At 35.9% G+C, this 19,641-nt stretch overlaps 1 protein-coding gene across 5 annotated transcripts in view; it reads left to right on the top strand.

The window, feature by feature from the left end:
• The window catches only part of LOC133518806 (mucin-2), a 167,387-nt gene that overhangs the window by 141,817 nt on the left and 5,929 nt on the right, over nt 1–19,641 (top strand). Inside the window, exons 2-11 of one of the 5 annotated variants that reach the window (XM_061852513.1) lie at nt 8,952–9,168; nt 9,629–9,854; nt 9,978–10,261; nt 13,436–13,587; nt 14,662–14,771; nt 15,177–15,223; nt 15,322–15,492; nt 15,985–17,961; nt 18,611–18,709; nt 19,041–19,234. In XM_061852513.1, the coding sequence (XP_061708497.1) occupies nt 8,952–9,168; nt 9,629–9,854; nt 9,978–10,261; nt 13,436–13,587; nt 14,662–14,771; nt 15,177–15,223; nt 15,322–15,492; nt 15,985–17,961; nt 18,611–18,709; nt 19,041–19,234 (3,477 nt within the window). Of the gene's footprint in view, nt 1–8,951; nt 9,169–9,628; nt 9,855–9,977; nt 10,262–13,435; nt 13,588–14,619; nt 14,772–15,176; nt 15,224–15,321; nt 15,493–15,984; nt 17,962–18,610; nt 18,710–19,040; nt 19,235–19,641 lie in introns of all 5 variants that reach the window. The other 4 variants (XM_061852512.1, XM_061852514.1, XM_061852515.1 and 1 more) reach the window with 4 other exon arrangements.

Below are 19,641 nucleotides of genomic sequence, written 5' to 3'. Positions count from 1 at the left end.
CCGATGGTTTTCAAAGCCACGCCGTCCCCTCTTATTTATTGCGACATTACAATTGTAAGATTAAAGATACAATAAATCATCCGTGTTGTCCGTGCACCTACCCGATATCCTGGGTCCACCCACGGCTATCCTGGTCCATTGCTACCCACGTAAGGATCTACATCTATGGACATCATTGCATTGACTTGAATTGCTTGTAATAGTCTGTTTTGCTCTTGTTGCTTTACTTCGATTACGGGTTGAAGTTTTGCTCATATCTTTTCTTTGTGTTTGATGTTTTAGTGTCTTACTCTTATTTGGTGAGATGGTCTTGATGCAAAGGGAGGTTACATTACAACGTTTGGGAATATCCTTGTGCTGAAGGTGAACTTATGAATTGTTTGAGAACTACGTTTTATTTTAATCTCAAATTATGAAGATTTTTTACATGATTTGAGATTGTCTGCTCTTCCTTAAAGGCGCTGCATTATTTTCTGAAACGGATTTAATATATCATTAACTAGGCAGGGACTCAACGGCTTCGACTACCCACTTAACTACTTAGTAAACGTAGTAGGTTAATAAATTAACATAGAAATCTTTTTTCTTCTATTTTAACCCTGTACCAACTTTTTCTGGTCCAATTAAAGATCGGGACTGTGTACATACCTCGTTTTTAGCTCTGTTTTATTGGAATTCATAGGCCTGGTGGGCGTCAGTGTGTTTCGAAATTGGTTTAGAATGCAAATTTATCGCAAAGTGCCGCCATATCCTGCGTATAAAATTTCTCGAGACCTATTTTTATGTTTCTCAACACGGAATGGTACTTTGGAAGCATATTGTTTTAAAAAAGGACAAGGGATAGTGTTTTGTTACAAAGATACGAACAGCATTTTATGCAAATGTTTTCTGTGCTTTCATTTAGTTCTTGTCATTTTTATCTATTTAATAAAGGGTTTGAAATTGACCTTTTCAGAATATATAAATTATGTTATGGGACAAGCCTCGCCTATCATTATGCTCTCCATCAAACGTTTCATCACAAATCATCTCGATATTCCCACACAGCCCAGTACCGGTGATGAATAATTGGCGTAGTACAGCGATTTGCAACACCGATCAAGGAATCAGCCGATTGATTAACGAGGTAGATACACCGGCGGTTGCGGCAACTGGGCTGATTTCGATAATGCCTAGTTGGTTGAACTTCGGGGCGTGTGTTCCGGCTTTAGGTTTCGATGCAACTCAGGATGTTACTGATTTTGCTCGGATGGATGCTTTTGGTGCTGGCGTGTCCTGTTGATAATAGGTGGAAGAAATGGTGTTGCTTCGATAACTAGTTATATCCTGTACCATTAATACTGTATTTAGATCATATAATGCTGGGTTCAGCCAAATTTAAAGTTAATTGTTTACTACAATCAAAGCAAAAGATTTATAAAACTTAGGTAAATAGTAACTAGATAGGTTTTTTGAGTTGATTATATCAGTGTAAGATTTTATTTAGAAGCGCTGGTGGCCTAGCGGTAAGAGCTTGCGACTTGCAATCCGGAGGTCGCGTGTTCAAACCTCGGCTTGTACCAATGAGTTTTTCGGAATTTATGTACGAAATATCATTTGATATTTACCAGTCACTTTTCGGTGAAGGAAAACATCGTGAGGCAACTGGACTAATCCCAACAAGGCCTAGTTTTACCCTCTGGGTTGGAAGGTCAGATGGCAGTCGCTTTCGTAAAATCTAGTGCCTCCGCCAAATCTTGGGATTAGTTGTCAAGCAGACCCCAGGCTCACATGAGCCGTGGCAATATGCCGGGACAACGCTAGGAAGAAGAAGAAGTGTAAGATTTTATTAAAATTTATTGTTTGATCATCAAAAACTATTTACTGACTATGATTTATAGTTTTGCATTCTATTTTTATATGTATGTAGTCATCCACTGTGAAGCTGAATTTGCAATTTGTTATATTTTTGTCATGTATTAGCATCCATAGTAGAGCCTTGAAGCACGATAATGTGTCGTGATTAGCATCGAATAGGTTAAGAAAATCTAAATTATAATTAGGGTATTTAATATGGAACATATACCTAAACATGTCATTTCGAATTAAACTGTTACAAGGGTGCCAGGCCACCGGCGGGCGCGCAGCCCGCGGCACGTTCCTTGACGGCCGAGTGTCGACACATCATTACTGGCTACACCACATCACACATTAGCGAAAGCAAACCTTATGGCAATCATTTTAAGATTCCAAATTGTATTATTCAGCTTATTTAACAGACAGACAAATTATTGACCGTCCACTCTTATAATGCATTTCAGTTACTTTACGAGCTCTTGCTTTTAAGCTTCAAAATTGATAAACGAGTAGTATGGAAAAGGAGCAAATAGGTTTCGTCGATAAAAACGTGGGTCTAGTGAATTACGACTGGCATTTATCTAATGTTAAATGTCAATCTAGTTTAATGTAGGGCAATTGTTGCAAATTTAGTTTAGGAAAAATTAATGATTCGTTTTTACGACAGCATTGCGACAGTTTATGAAATTATTGATTCAATCTGACCGACGATCAATTTAACGACCGATCTGGCCTAGTGGATAGTGACCCTGCCTATGAAGCTGATGGTCCTGGGTTCGAATCCCGGTAAGGGAATTTATTTGTGTGATGAGCAGTATGAGCACAGATATTTGTTGCTGCGTCATGGATGTTTTCTATGTATTTAAGTATTTTTATATTATATATATCGTTGTCTGGGTACTCACAACACAAGCCTTCTTGGCTTAACGTGGGACTCAGTCAATTTGTGTAAGCCCCATAATATTTATTTATTAATATTAAATGTAAGGTTATGTACCTTACAGTTTAAAATATCCTAAGTTTTTATCAAAAATAAATTACATTACTAGAATCTATTAGTGATTAGCGACCAACCTCAATTACCTATATTCTAAGGAAGATATTAAAATTCTACAAAAACAAATTTACTCAACTTAAAGAAGGAAACAGATTGCTTACAATAACCTAAGCATAGGTGCAGTTTACATTTACACATTATGCTTTAACAAAACAACTCTACAAAATTACTGATTTTACAAAAGTCACAATTTACATTATCCTTTCTGTAGTCCATTTTTCATCTGAACCTACAGCTAAGTATTTGTAAACAAAATGCCATATTCAATCACTGACCTGCGTTGCATTACTTGCGTACGTAGTGAAATTTATAGCGCATAACCTATTATTATCTCTAATACATCATGATAAAGGTCATTTTCAATTGTTTCAAGTACATCATCGAACTTTATAGCTTTTAGTTCGTATTGAGCGTTGTGGGAAACGCATGCTTGGTCGGTAGTTAGTTACCATTGTTGTTGTTTAATGGTGTTAATGTTCTCATGTTAGTTCTGACAAGGTTTTGTTGCAACATGTGTATGGACCTTAACAAGTAATATCTAGTGAGAAATGCATTGATAATTATTTTAGTAATTTTATTTCATAATTATTAATAATTGAATTTATTACTTTCAAATCTGTATTTTATAAACCTTTGGTAGAACCTTTGACACCTAGTTAATTTCAATTTATGCAACGATAAGATTTTCTGTCTATGTATTCTTTTTGGCCGAAATGATGTAGCATTGCGTGAGACTTTTTGGATCTAGATTTATGAGTGCCATAATGATGCGAGTCGTAAGAGTTAAGTGCGAATATATAAAAAATAATTATATAGCTGTAAGAATTTTGCTGATAATTTTTTCGTTTATAACATTGTTATAAAATAAATTGACTTACTTCTTACACTCTAGAAAATTAAAAATGGCCTCATTGTTTTCAAATATCTCTACCCGATATTTGATTGTTATTGTAGATGTATATCGTGTGTGGACTTAAAAACTATGTTACATCTATTTTTATCTATTTCAATTGTGATACACTTAACAAAGAACCTATTAGGAAATAGAATGCAATTTTGAAACTTGAAAAAGCTGTGATGATTAAAGTGATGTAACGAGTCAAAGCCCTCAACAAATGTAATTAAACGTGAGAAAGTAAAGTTATTGCTTGTCTGATTTACGAGATTGCGGTTCATACAAATACCAAATGGAAAGTAAAATAAAGCCTGTTCTGAATTAAAGTAACATTTAAGCAATTACATTTACAATTGTAGAAATAGACGCAGAGAAGACATCTTGTTTACATTGGAACAAATAAATCAATCGAGCATCGATGCGATGTATTTTGCGAACCTACCCTACGATACATAGTATGAGATACGTAGTAGTAAGTACAATACATAGGTTAGGTCATGGGTAGTAAACATAAAAGTGATACGTACTGCTTATCTGAGATAATTGATTCGTCGCACTTTTATCGTTTGTCATCGTCGTTGTTGTCACTTTCTGATATAATATCTAATAATTTTTTTTTTTTTTTGATAATTTCTGAGTCTTGATAGTTTTTGTGAGAAACTTAATAGATTTTTAATTTGTAACTTTATTGAACACAATATGTGAATATTTTTTAATATTATTATGTAGATGTTGGTATTAACTAAAATCCGCTTAATGATCATTTCACTAATTGTAATTTTGACATGTAATTTATGCGTACATTATTAATAATAAATATGAATATGATTTAAAACACTATCTTTGCAGTGTCATAACTCAAATCATTAGGTGAGCGCTATTAAGAAAAAAAACCTTCTTCAGTTTATAAATATGTAATTGTGATAATACACTGATACTCTTACTTTTTTGTTGTTGTTGTATGCAAAAATATCTCTGTAAACTCGTCTGTAGTAACGTTACCATCAGGCGGGCCGTATGCTTGTTTGCCACCGAGGTGATATAAAAAAATATATTTTCATGAAGCAAACTGTAAGTCAAGTTTTAAGGAACATTTCTAATGTTGTATGTACACGGTGTATATAACTATAAATATAAAAGACTCTTTCTTAAATAAATAAACAAAATAATATGTGTAAGTGCGACAGAGACGCATGATACGATAAAAGACGAGTAGTGCCACCATCGCACATCGCGTGTGTAGTGTGTAGGTACTGAGGGCCTACCGCGAACCACGTTCGACGTGTTGCCTCTCTGTCGCACTTGTAAATTCGTACGTTAATATGACAGAGAGGCAACATGTCGAACGTGGTTCGCGGTAGGCCCTCTAAAGTGCATAACTACATTATAATGGTAAATACTAATAAACGAATCAAGGAGTCAAACGAGATACTGAAGATGAGCGAGAAGTAATTACCTGCATTAAGACATTTCCATAGTATGCTTGAGTGTTTAATTTAGAAATCTAAAGATTATTTATTTATTTTTGAAAACTGCAAGTAGGTAGTATTCATATAAAATTGTATACTCAAAGAATCTTCGTAACTCTACAAAGCCTTTGTGTTTTTTCTCTATTCTGCAATGTGCATTTAAATTTTCGTGACCTTTCATACTGCGATGTCCTTATCTATAGGAGTGGTAGATACCTACGTGTAACTCTAACCAGGCTTTAAGCCCCGTTTGTATTTGTGCCAAATCCCACAATGGCTCGTGATGGCAATGCAAACGTGACAGAAAGAGCCCAACGAGATAAATCTCTTAATGTCTGATGCTGTGATACTTGACGTGAATGCGTAAAGAGATAATGACAACAGTTTTGGGAATCGGAGCAAAATTTTAATATTGCGCCATGAGCCAAAGTTGGATGAACACTTTTTGCAAGATTGCTTAATGAGATTTGCTAATATTGTTAGTTTTAGCGTTTTTCGCTGCTTGTTATTCTAAATTTAATTTAGGTTATTTTTATGGTACACGTAGAAGTTAAGTTAAAGTTCACTGTATCGATTATTATTTATTATTTTGAATTAGTTTTTTTCAAATGCACAGAAACTAGAATAAAGATTTTAGTTTTCTGTTATTTAACTACAACATCTACTAAAGAACTTCCTGACCTCAAATTAACATATTTAATTACAACAACGCCTGCATTCTGCAAGCTCAGCCTTTTACTGCTTAAATCTAGATAAACCCGACACAGATTATTTTATCTACGACAACTCCTAATAATACAACACTGCACTTTGGCGCACAAGGACGATAATTTCGCAAGGCGCATACTTCGAGTTCGTAGTTGCACTACTATACCTAATAGTGTATTACTAGTGTACTGTTGATAGTAATTTGTCTGCCAAAGAGGTATCTATTAACATTATTGGTATCGATAAATTGTTGTAGTCTCTAGAACCACAATATACGTTTAAGCCCTTACGTCATTTTAAGGCTATATACATACCTTAAAATGTCAAACCAAGAATTAATTTCAAGAAAGTAAATCCGTTTCGCCAATATTGAAACAAAGCTAAAATATAACAGCACAAAATCTGTTAATATTTACTAATTGATTTGAAATAGATCTAAAATATTTTTTTAATTAAGCACTGAATACCAGTAGGTATCCCTAGATGGCGTTGAATTGATTGTACGTAAAGAATTTAATCAAAAAAACTTTGTGACAGCTTAATAACGTGGGAATCGACCACAACAAGTTGATTGCAAAATGATCTTACATACAGGCACGTCTGGTTTAATAATTAAAGTAAGTAAGTAAGTAAGTAAGTTTGGCGATAAATTAAAATACGACCGAAGGGAGTGTTTTAAATCGACACGAGTTGCGAATTACCTATTCGCACATGTATAGTACGTTTTACAGTACATAATTATGACCCTTTAAATTTTCGACATACTTAGTTACATAATGTGCTAATTTAGACACTAGTGCGGAATAGTAGCACCGTATGTACTGTAATAGTACATTACTATACAAGTGCGAACATAGGAAATTCGAAACGAGTGGCGATAAATTAAAACACGACCGAAGGGAGTGTTTTAAATCGGCACGAGTTGCGAATTACCTATTTGCACATGTATCGTACAACGTTTTACAGTACATATGGTCCTTTAAATGTTCGACATTCTATTTTTCAGTTCGAATTTTCTATTTTTCGCACTTGTATCGTAATGTACTATTTCAAGACACTTGCTCAAAACGACCTTTTTATTCCACCGATTTTTGGCTCATAATCCTAGATATTAAACACGCGTGCTTTTTCAGAATATTATAACACTCGTGCTTTTTTCATTATATTTTCCGACTGAGTTAAGAAGGATTACTAATAATATGCATGGAAACGGAGGCTTCTTAATTTGGTCGAGTAATACATTTTTTTAAACTAAATATTAGGTTTCAAATGTTAGTTCAAAGAGGTTTTATCACACCAAACATCATTTTTAAGTTTAAATTATCTCGTAAATTTCATTAATGAATAAACATAACATTTTATCGATTTGATCTCCATCCGTCGAATAGAAATACGAAAATATTAGCTTTAACATTTTTTAAATTGGCTGTTTATCGATTTCGTTCGCGCCTTTGCTTTACGCGCGCATTGGAATCAAACGTAAAAAAAAATAACGCGCCAACCATTTTCCGTATTTGTCATAAAATTGCAATAGTTTTGCATGTTTTTAGTTTACATATTGTATTGAAAATGAAGAACATATAAAATTGACGGTGTCAGTAATACTAATAGAGGCAAGAGCCGAGAATGATAGCCTTTTCCCATCAAAATTCGGTGAAAAATAATTGGCGGCATATATGAAACTTTTATTCAATGGAAAATCAACAAAAGCGCCCAGTTTTTCTTGGAAAACGTGTTGGTAGCTTACTTAAATGAACTGGCGATTAAGTGCCTACGAGCCTAGTACGCTTTGCTGCAATTATTCGATGTTAAAACTCTAAGGCACCATTTTGAAAATTGGACCTTTTACTGTTTTGACATAAAAAAACTAATTTATAAGTTTTGTTTTTTCCTCGCAAGTGTGTTGAAAAACGTCGTATAAAATGCATGTGCATTGGTTATTACCCACATCGGCTTTCATATTGCGACCAACTTAACACACTTGTATCATAATGTACTATTTTAACATTTTTTTCACCGGAAAAACATCCAAAAGTGCACTAACCTCTGCTTGTGTCTTTGTGCGCGTCATAGTACCCGGACCAGCCGTCCACCCTTGCGTATCTAATCGCATCTCAATCCCGGCAACGGGTCTCTATAGTTTCCCGTAAATTTTAAGTTCCGATTTGTTTAGTCCACAACGTTTGCCATCGTAATTTTTATTAGTCATATTGACAATAGTCATAAAATTATACATTACATTTTGCAGGTTATCGTTATTGTTACCTACTCATAATATTCAAATTCCAGATGGTGTATCATTACATAATGTTGAAAGCTTTTAACTTGCTTGCAACAATTATTCTAAGGTCTTTTTTTATTCGCAGATTATAATGATTGGTAGTTGTTAGGTTAGTTATAACATCCATTATCATGGTGTTGCCAACTTCATACACATCTGTTGATTTTTTGTATAGTTTACTGACTTCCCCGCCATTTAATATTTTTCATGTATCTTATGAAGCCATTTCGTCTCGCCAATGACGCGACGGAGCCCTGCTACACGGGGCTCCTATTTCCGCTCTGGGGGACACAAGGTAACTAACGAACCTACCTGGGGAAATAGGTTATTTTTGTTTGGCTTACTGATCGTTCCGCTGTTTTCTATTTTTCATGTAACTTATTAACTTATTAAGCCATTTTGTCTCGCCAACGAGTGACGGGGCCCCGCTACGTGGGGATCCTCTATTTCCGCTCTAAGGCACACAAGGTAACTAACAAACCTAGAAAGGTACCTGAGAAAATGTTTTTTTTATTTAGCTTACTGACTGACCGATTTTCATGGAATTACCTATATGGATATGAAGGATGTTATAGATTTGGTTTCGTAGACGTAATTAACTTTAATCATTAAAGCGATATGTGCTTCATGTTTAAGTAACATATTAACATTCAGATTAATAAAATAATATACATAAATTTTAATTATTGTATCTTTTATTTTCAGAATGCCTAGCGGCCCAATCAGATCGCTCACGGCACGACAGCAGGCGCTCTGGACCAATCAGAAGTGTTCCTGTCGCCGCTGACATCAAACGGGATGCCGACTTCGACTGCCCTGAAGAGTTCGGATACTACCCACACCCTAACGACTGCACTTTATACTACGTATGCGTATTTGGCGGCGCTCTACTCGAATCTTGCACTGGTGGCCTTATGTACAGGTAAGAAAGAACTATCTTATCTTATCAACTCTCCATTAAGCTATCCAGGTCTCCAAATAATTTAAAATTTCTTGATATGAGCGATAGGATAGGATGCGCTAAGAAACATGTCCAGCAATAATTGTTTAAGTGTTCAACAGCTCTTTCCACGTATTCACTGTTCAGATCAGACCAGATTACTTTTGCCTTCTTAATCATAAATCTTTACTTGCCTCTTTTAGTTAATTTATGTATTATCCCTTTCTTACAAATATATAAGTCAAAGCTTAAGACAGGTAAGGACAAACGATAATGAACTATTTGAGGCTTGTAAGCGCATCTATAAAATAATGCCATAAGATTATAAAGTGATTGAGTATGTATGAGATCTCTTAGCCATTTCAACCACCCACTTTACAAGGTATCACTGATTTACGATCGTAATGCTTAATTGCTTATTACGAAATATAATCCATTCCAGCCACGAGCTCCAAACATGCGATTGGCCGCGCAACGTTGGCTGCGACGCCACCGGCACCGGCGCAGCCGTGGTCTCCGAAGACCTCGAACGCATCAGTGAGCGGGAACGCAATCCCCCGCCACCACCCCCGCCGCGCCGCAACCCACCGCCACCTCCTCGGGCGCAGCCCAACCCTGTCGTCACCTCTAGGGGACAACCTAAGTTCAACCGAGATGAATACGAAAAGGTCAGTTAAAAATGTTTAGATACACAGCATCCTATGTTGTAGGCAAACAGCTGCAAAATAACTGATGAATAAATAAAGTACGTCTGTAAATCTTGAATCAAATCGCATAATTTCATTTTACAGCAACAATTATACGCTGATGTTGAAGATGATCTACCACCAGTTGAAGAAATCGAAAGCGACAGACAACAACGTGTTTATCGAGGACAGCCATCAACCATTGGACAAGTGCAGAAAGATAGGGACGGCTATGTTTCGCAAGTCGCCAGTACTGGAAGAAATCTTAACAATAATATTATTCCTGCATCTATTTCACAAAACAATGGTAAAATAGGGTCCTTCTCTTTTGGCACACAAGTTGAAGAAAGAAGAACAGCTACCGCTACTCAAGCACCTCAGACCTATCAGTAAGTATTTGTAACGTATTAAAAGACGGAGAAATGTTTGACATTATAGGTAAATACAATAATTGACATGTAATTATTTCAGTGAGGACACAAGTGACAACGTTACTGACTCTCATCTTGACGAACAGTTAGACATTTTAACAAACGAAATAGACAGTAATAACGTTATTGAAAAACCTATTGTAAGGAGTAAAAGAGAAGTTATTGACGAAACTTCTAGCAGTAATACTAACAATACAGACAAAATCTCCAAAAGGAGTGATAGTGATGAAATAATGGAATACATAGAAATGGATCCAACGGAAGACGATGACGAAGAAGATGTACATGAAGATAGTGAAAGAGGAAAAAGACAAATTAGATATTATTTAAAAAATGGTTTCAAAACTGCAGTAAAAAGCTGGCCTAATTCAAAACCCATCAAATTTATTGATTTACCTCATGCTAGTAACCAGAATATAAGGCACCAGTCATCATTGAACGGACTTCATAAAAATAATTTGTATGATGCCTCCAGCAAACCTTATAACAATATTTATTCTACCGCAAATCCGTTCGCGTACCAAAATGATAACATACAATCTCAGAGGCCATTTAAAGCTAGTCCTTCTGATCCATTCAGTCAAAGATTACCCCATAATCCTATGAATTCTGCGACTCAAATTATTACAAAAAGCCCACCTATATCAGCGCTGAAAAATAGTGAAAATCCCTTTGCAGCATTAGCCGGAGGATTTTATAATAATGCTCCAAAACAAAATAATCAAAACGCTAACCGCTATCCTGCTCAGTCGTTTTATACTAATAACCAGAATAGTCATAATATAGTGCACGACTCATCTCTTTTGCCAAGTACAGTAGTCACTGGTAAACCAGTTTCAACCATTTCACCATTTAACAATGCACAAAGAAGTCCATCACAACCAATTAACGGCGAATCAAATCGACCTGATGCCTATAATAGACCTAACAAACAAGAAAATTATAATGATGAAGATACATCAGATGAAAATGATGACGAGGAGTCTTCAGAAGAAAGTTCATCAGAAAAAGATGATGACGACGGAAAAAGTCATTTTAAATTTGATTTTCCAGATCCACCGTATGAATTTACACATCCCAAAAATAAATATGCTAATATTGAAAATCCATTTGCTGATCCCAATTTCGATTTTGATTCCTTCTTAGATAAACTTAGGGGTGAGCATTATGAAACTGTAGGTGTCACAACGCTGAAACCAAACGTGAATCAAAATGCTGCTTTAATCACAAGACCCTCTGAACGACCTACCTCTGTATCCGGAAATTCTGGAGTTAGATCATCCACATTAAATTATCAGGGTATGAGTACGCCTCGGCCATTTAGCTCAATTAATCTCCCCAGCGCATTTGTTGGTTCTAGTCAAATGAATTCAAACGTGCCTACAAAGAAACAACCTGAACAATCACAGCAATTAAATATTAGACAGCTTCATCATCAGCAGACTGTTAGACTAAATAATGAACAAAATCAGGATGTTCATCAGAGCGCTGGTACACCACTAGACGCTGCGTTGCCAAAACTGAAACCGCCAAATTTTAGAGATGACCGCATTTTACCAATAAATTATAACTTTAACAAACCTATAAATACAACACAGAGACCTTATTTGAACCAAACTCAGTATAAAGGGGAAACTCAGCAAGTGTATTCTATAACCCAGAGGCCATATTTGCTGCAAACGGGAACAGGAGCGCCTATACTACTTTCAACACCTAAGTTACAATATTTGATAAAACAAGAAAAACCTGTAACTGGTCGTCCATATTTTATTTCAACTATAAAGCCTTATCTTGTATCTTCAATCAAACCGCATAATGCATATTTATCTTTCAAACAATCAACATCAAAACCGTTAACAACTTTAGCTAATGAACAACTGGCAGCTCTTCAACATTACTGGAACCATCCATCGACAGAATTATATTTGCATCCAACTCCAAGACCAACATCGTTCTCAAATCTTCCAAAACTTGAAAACTTTTTTGCCCAAACATTTAGACCATCGGTGCAATCTCCAGTAAATCAAAATAACGCAATTACTACCAAGGACACAGTCACTTCTACAACGAAACAACCAGCAAAACGAAGACCGATTCCAAAACCATCTCCCGAAATGGCCGACTATTACTACGACGATGAAGACGAGCAATATTATTATGAACCGCCAGTTAAATCAATTTACATGCCTAGTTCCGAGATAAAACCACAAAGACCACCGATGGCTCAAAATTATCAAGAATATGATGACAGTGAGAGTAACGAAAGTGATGAAAATGCACCAACAGTTCATATTAGTCCCCAACGACCTAATTATCATCAACCCTCTAATTATAAAACAGAATCAGCCACTAAAAATCATAATGATGTTTCCATTGTTACAAAAGCTCCTCATAAAGAGCGACAAAAGACAAAAATAGCCGTTCCGGTCATGGTAGATTTTGTTTCGCCTGCACCAACAGTATTGATGCGCCCTGAAGTATCAAACTATGAAATGGTTCACCATGCACCTAGGAATAAGACAATTCACATAAGAAAACCAGCCCATGAAAATGGACCTTTTACTGCTAGACCTCCAAAATATTTAAATCAGACTACTCTAAGACCGTACACAGTTAGGCATAGGCTGGCTAAACCCACTACCGTGAAGGAACCTACTCAAACAGAAGACAAGCAAAATAGAGGCAGGATAAGACATCACAACCTAGTAGCCCAGACGAAGATGACTACTCCTCGTGACAGTCATAACCAGGAGACTCGATTTACTAAGACTAGACACGATGACAAGACAAACAGGTACGACTGACAACACAGAACCTATACTTGACCACTTTGTACATATTCCTATGCACTATTTTTATCTTAGGCTTTCCATTAACCATCGACCTAAACATTCTTATAGTCAAAATGGCGGATCAATAAATAACAATTCTTATTTTTCCCTCTTTCTCATGTTTCTGTACGTATATTCAGATTTTACAGACTGATTTGTGACTGCGCTTACACAATATACTGATTTTACTAACACTGACTGGACCGTGGAATAAAACTTGGACTGAAAGTACTAAAGGAATTAATTTGATTGATATTGTTTCTATGAAATATTAGTATGTTGGAATTCATTTTATTTCCAGCTTGGAACCTGTCGACAATGTAACTCCAGCCACATACACCGCCAGCCCACGTCCTAAAATGCTGTATAATGGAACTCAGAACTACTCTCCTGACCAATTTGATCCATTCTACGCTGTTTACGATGAAGATGGTGAATTGTATAAAGACACAGGTATGTTATGAAGCACATTAGATTCGTGTAAGTTATAAATTATGAAGTAATGTTTATAAAGCATAAAAATGCACTTGATCCGAGTTTAACCTAAAATTGCATGTTTTAGTACCCCACCTTATATACTATCATATTGTTAACTTGAGATATGTTTCTACTGATAATTTTGGGATGGGAATCAAAACGGTTCATTGTTTTTTTTAATTCACTATTATTCACTAATATGTGTGATACATGACACTATTATGTGTGAAATTATACACTTAATGTAATTCACAGGAATTGTGTGCTTTGCACTGCATTATGCAACTTTTGTACAAGAATCGGCACAGATCTAATTCAGTTGTATAGAAACACGATAAATATATAAAAGGTGACATCTGCATTGCACAAATCCAACTATCAAATTTAATCATTTCACCATCACATATTTACGACTATATCACTGTATTCTCATTTGTTGATCACAACTACTCTCATGAATACCCGTTTCACATCATACTCGTTGTGAATAAACCATCATCCGCTCCACTCCTCAAAGCACCTACGATAACATCTAAACTAATCTTATATATGCAACTGACACAAACACGGCAAAAGTACTGACTTTTATTTAGATGTGAACGCAAGTACTTTGAAGGGTCCGCATTATAATAAATGTTTTTTTTTGTAAATATGTATATTATTCATACATTATTTTATGTGAATCACAACACAATAATATCACATGCGATATATTGTTAATATGAATGTTTGTTATAAATTCATCAAATTAGCTGTTAATACTCGTATACCTCCAATAAGTATTGTCAGTACACTAAATGTCATGACTGAGAATAACAATGTTGATACACTTTGTTATCTACCTGTATATTTATAACTGTACTTATTTAAATCATTGAGGTGGGCTCCCCATACCCTAATATGTCACTCTAAATCGCATCGGCATCGGCAGTTCTTTCATCACTATTCGAACAAACTCAACGGACACTGGGTAAGGTAACTAACGGGCGGTTGGTGCGGTGTCGGCAGATTATGTTCAGCAATATAACACGGCCTCGCTCCGCCCAGCAGTTCAGCAGACGTACCGCGGCACGCCGCCCCCTGTCAGGAGACCTGAGCCCGTGCAATATACACCGAGACCATCTGCTGACGACTATGATGACACACTTATCCAAGGACAAGTAAGAAAACATAACACTGTTTGTATCCTGGCTATATTTCTATTGTAATCTATATTTATTATAATAATCTATATGTATTTTTCGGTTCCGCGGCCCGTTCCCTAACACTGCGGGGTTGCGAAGTACATCGCAACCATGACGTGTTTTGTATATTTTAGTTTTAAAATATATTTTTTGTAACTTGTATGCTAGTTTTAAGGTATTTATTTCTATGGGCCACTAGTTGCCTGAAATAAGGTTTTTTTATTTCATAATACTTAACAATCTTTTGTAAATAAATAAGATTTGATGCTTTGATGAAATTAACTACGTTAAATACCAGTATACTAATTGATATTTAAGAGATTAGATAATGTTGATTGTAACGCCTATCAACACACGTAATAATACGCGTTAATTTTCCAGATAAATAATCAGAACCAATACCAAGCACCGGTTCGTCAATCAACAAGGTAAGATATCTAGCAATTCCTAAATATTAATAATGATTATAACAGTATTGTAGTTAATTAATAACATCAATTCTTAACCGTAATTGCGAATGATTCAGGGGCGAAGGTAACGAATTGGGTTACGAACACCCTAGCAGTGTGAAGACAACGATTTACGAAGCTACCTCTATTAGCACTACTCCTACGACAAGCACTAGCACAACCACAACATATCGCCCTACTACTGCACCCTCCACCGAAGCAATGACCCCGTCTAGATACTCTCCAAGGTACTACAAAAGGAATCGTCCACAACGAAATCATCCAAGCTTGTTCCATATATTTCTAAACTCATTAATATCGGTAAATTCATTTCAGTTTCGAATTTAATATCATCATCTTTAAGCTGATTTTATTATTTAACAATTAACATACTAATCATTTATACATTTTAAACAAAACTCAGTTTAAAGGTTTCACAAACATTTTGTAAACATGTACATACCTTTGACATCTTGGCTCTTCCTACATTCTGCTTATGAAAGCTGGCTGTAACATGCGACAGTTTTGTTAAGCTTTTGTGGTATCTTTTCTCCTTTATCCCCGTCTTTTATAAAACATTTAATATTTCCACCCATTTTCCGCTATTTAATTTTACTAAACTGTACTGTATCCAATAAGAAAACGTCATTTAGGCTACTTTGTCGTATTTTTGTTAAGTATTTATAGGAAATATTTAAGAGCTTAAATTAGAAAGTTTTCTTTTGGTTTGTATTCAACAGATCATCCACAGATGAGAACCTTAACCTTAATCCTAATAGTTCCTCAGACCAAAACCCTTCTGACGGGCCCCCTACGACAGTTCCCACTTCAAACCCTATAAACCTTTCATCCCTTGCTAAGCCCTTTGAAAAGACTGATAATACTCATAGGTTGAAAGGAAACTTACCAACTGAAAAATTGACCCATAGGCATTCTCCCCGAGTGACTAACAAAAACAATAATATTCCGGTGGAAGTGGTGAATACCTCTTCTAATGAAAACAAAAAGGTTATTTCCCTAACAACTGGTTTTTCGATTAGGCGAAACCCCAACAATACTAATAATCCCTACACATTGACAGTTCTGACCCGGCCTTTTGATAATTACCAAATAAGTCGAAAGCATATAACGCCTGAAGAAAAAACAAAGCAACAAGTAACAGAAACAAGACACGATGAGTTAAAAAATGTTCAAAAACCAGTAGAATATGAACCACTTATTGATGAGGATAATGTTGGATCATCAGAGAGTTCATTGCGTCGTTCTAGTATTGAAGAGGATATACCAGTTTATTCTAGAACCCAAAGTAGGCCCAAAATTTCATACCAATATTCTAGAGAAGATTTTGCGACACCGCCAACAACCACTACAAAATATTACCTCAAAACCGTTATCAGAAGGCCGGCTCCAGCTCCTTTTACTTATAGCAATGACCAGAAAGAAAGCTCTACTGAAAATACTATTGACACCGAAGCATTGATTGAAACCGGACTTCAAAATGTTAAAAATAATCAAATTCAATCAACTACTCCCATAAACAGAGATTTACCGGATTGGGATCGTTATGAGAAACGAAATGAACAATGGAATAAACCTGTTGTTTCACCATATAGAACCCTAAATAATCTCAGAAACAACGAGGAAAAAAATGAAGCTATTGACTTTACGACCAGTACTGCTTCGTCAACTATATATACTACAACACAGAAAGTAATTTTACGTTCAACTGCAAAGCCTCAAGAATTATTTAGTTCTAAACCTGCATATTACAGTTATAAAGTCGATGATGATGAAGTCTCTGATCAAACTACCGAAGTATTCAGCGGTAAAGTAAAATCTGTTATTAAAGCTTTTCTGAGCAATTTTGGTGGAGCTTCAAGTACGGAAAGAGTAAAACAAATAGTGAGCACCATTGCGCCTCAAGAAGAAAAAGTCGTAAACATAGGTTTCCAAAAGAAAATGCTGAAATACATAGATGACAAGCCTGTCCGCCATCAAATTCAACGTGTGCATATTATAACAGAGCAACCGACTACGAAGTTTAGCCCTACAACTATTGGGACTCCCAATTATACTCAAAGGGATATCGTATCAACTACTAGTCAATTAATTTCAACCAGAGGAACCTCCACTACTACTACGTCTGCTTCTTCAATTTTTGCATATCCTGAAACTACGCCGACTCCAATGTTGCAAACTCCAAGTAACAATGTACTACGCAACATTCCTAACAGAGAATATTCCGATTCTAAATTTAGCAGTTTTAACAATTATGTAACAGAAAACATACAAACAACTGTTAAACCACAGCCGGAAAATTCCCGGAAATTCATTCAGATTATCGAGGAACCTTCCACTGAGTTGACAAAAATTGACAGTGCTTTTAATAATAACATTGACAATGAACTAACAAAACTGACCAAATCGACCGAAACAACCAAGACAACGACTGAGACAGAGCACTACAGACAAGCTCCAGTCCTAAACGAAATAGCTTCAACAACAAGTAGTACAAAATCGACCACTACTTACAAAGTTGACGTGACGCCGACAAAAAAGAGTTTATCCTTTCCCACTCGTGCCTCACGAGTGAATCCCGCAATAAAGTTAGCTGCGACAAACCCGGGAGTTGGGCGCAGGAGTTACCAATCGACGAAATGCTCTTCAGACAACAGTCTGCAACCGAACCCAAAATGCAACGAAATCAAATACCAGAGGTACAATCGCCGGCCAGAGCCTAAAAAGCCTATTTCTCATATAATTTACTTACGGAAGGTGGAGGCTTCGACTTCTATCTATAAGTCCTTACTTTCCGCCTCGCGGTATAACTAGCATGAAGACATTTCGTTTAATGGCACTTACAGCTAAATTCTATCGCTTAACATTCTTCCATTGGGGGACTTAAAGTCGGTTGAGTTAAATATTTATGAATTGCTAACTCCTGACGCGACCATTCCTTTCCTCCATGGTCCATAATAAAATATTATGTATTTTTAGATGTAGTAAAATAATATGTAGAAAGTTCCTCAATGTAGTTTAAATCTCTACTTATCAACTTATCATGCACCACATAGCAAATCCATCATGTAGTTTGTAAGAGCACCCATATGACACTGGAAATAACATGGTACTTGCATGTGAATTTATTTCCATAATAACTCGTAGTTTTCCTTTTATGTGAAAGCAACAAAATATAGCAACACTGTTGTAATAATGAACATTTTTATATTATTAAACATGCTGATGGCTATAAACTAAACGGTCGATTTGGTCTGCAATTAGGACCAAACGCTTCATCTTTAAAACCACGCGTACTAACCAAGGCTATCGCTATGAGCTTCTCACATGACACTTTATGTATTCCAGACCCAGCCCCAGCCCAAGCCCCAGCAGTACTCGCGGTAGAGGGTCCGCCCACTACTCCACCTTGGATCAGCCACAGTCCAACAGAGGAACCCCACCAACGTTAGAAACCCAAATGAAAATATCAATTCATTACGCTTTTAGTCTTCTTCACATACTGAGTTGATTGCATATCACTATACACTCATTATCACTTTGTTTAAAAATTGCACATAAGGAACTTGATACTTAAATATTTCAACACTAATATTTTGTTACTTTTCAAATTTTCTACAAAATTAACATCTCTATATAATACGATTTTTACGCGGCATGCCAATGTATAATAGTTTTCAGACACCTTTATTTAGTTAGACTATCCAACTTTGTCTCATTTTTCATATTGTAAATTAACTGTTGGTCTTTTTTAATAACTTTCGCTTTTTCTGAGCAGCCGCAGCCGCCCTACTTTGAAGCCATCAACTGCCATAGTGTCAAAGGCGACAGAGTTCGTGGACATCTACACCAATCCCCCGAGGAGACCAGCGCCTGTGTACCCGCAGCCGACACCGGACAAGACTGCAGCTAAGTGTAGGAAGGACGTGTGCCTGTTGCCTGACTGCTACTGCGGTGGAAAAGATATACCTGGTACGATATTTTTTTAATATAATTATTTAAAGGATTTAAAGTCAACACTTAAAACCAAAGTTTTCCACAGACATGGTGATTTATTCTTGAAGCGCATTTCTATTGCAGTGTTAAGTGCAATCGTGTAGTAAGGTTATTTAACGTCAACTATTTAAAGATTATGTATTAACCAAATGTTTCTTGAGAAACGCATACGATCAATTATTTATTTTTACGGAAAATATTGCAGAAATTGATTATATATATACGTGCAATAAGGATTCTTAAAACATTAAGTAAGTTTACGGTATTGTGATTAGATAACAGTATATTATATCAAATGCATTTAATAAAATTCTTACCCGTGTCTTATTAAAATTAAATGTGTTTATAATATAGGAAATATACCTGTCAACGAAACCCCGCAA

The sequence above is a fragment of the Cydia pomonella genome, chromosome 6 (assembly GCF_033807575.1).
Source record: "Cydia pomonella isolate Wapato2018A chromosome 6, ilCydPomo1, whole genome shotgun sequence".
In the NCBI taxonomy this organism is placed as follows: Eukaryota; Metazoa; Arthropoda; class Insecta; order Lepidoptera; family Tortricidae; genus Cydia; species Cydia pomonella.
This window is presented reverse-complemented; position numbering and strand designations above follow the sequence as displayed.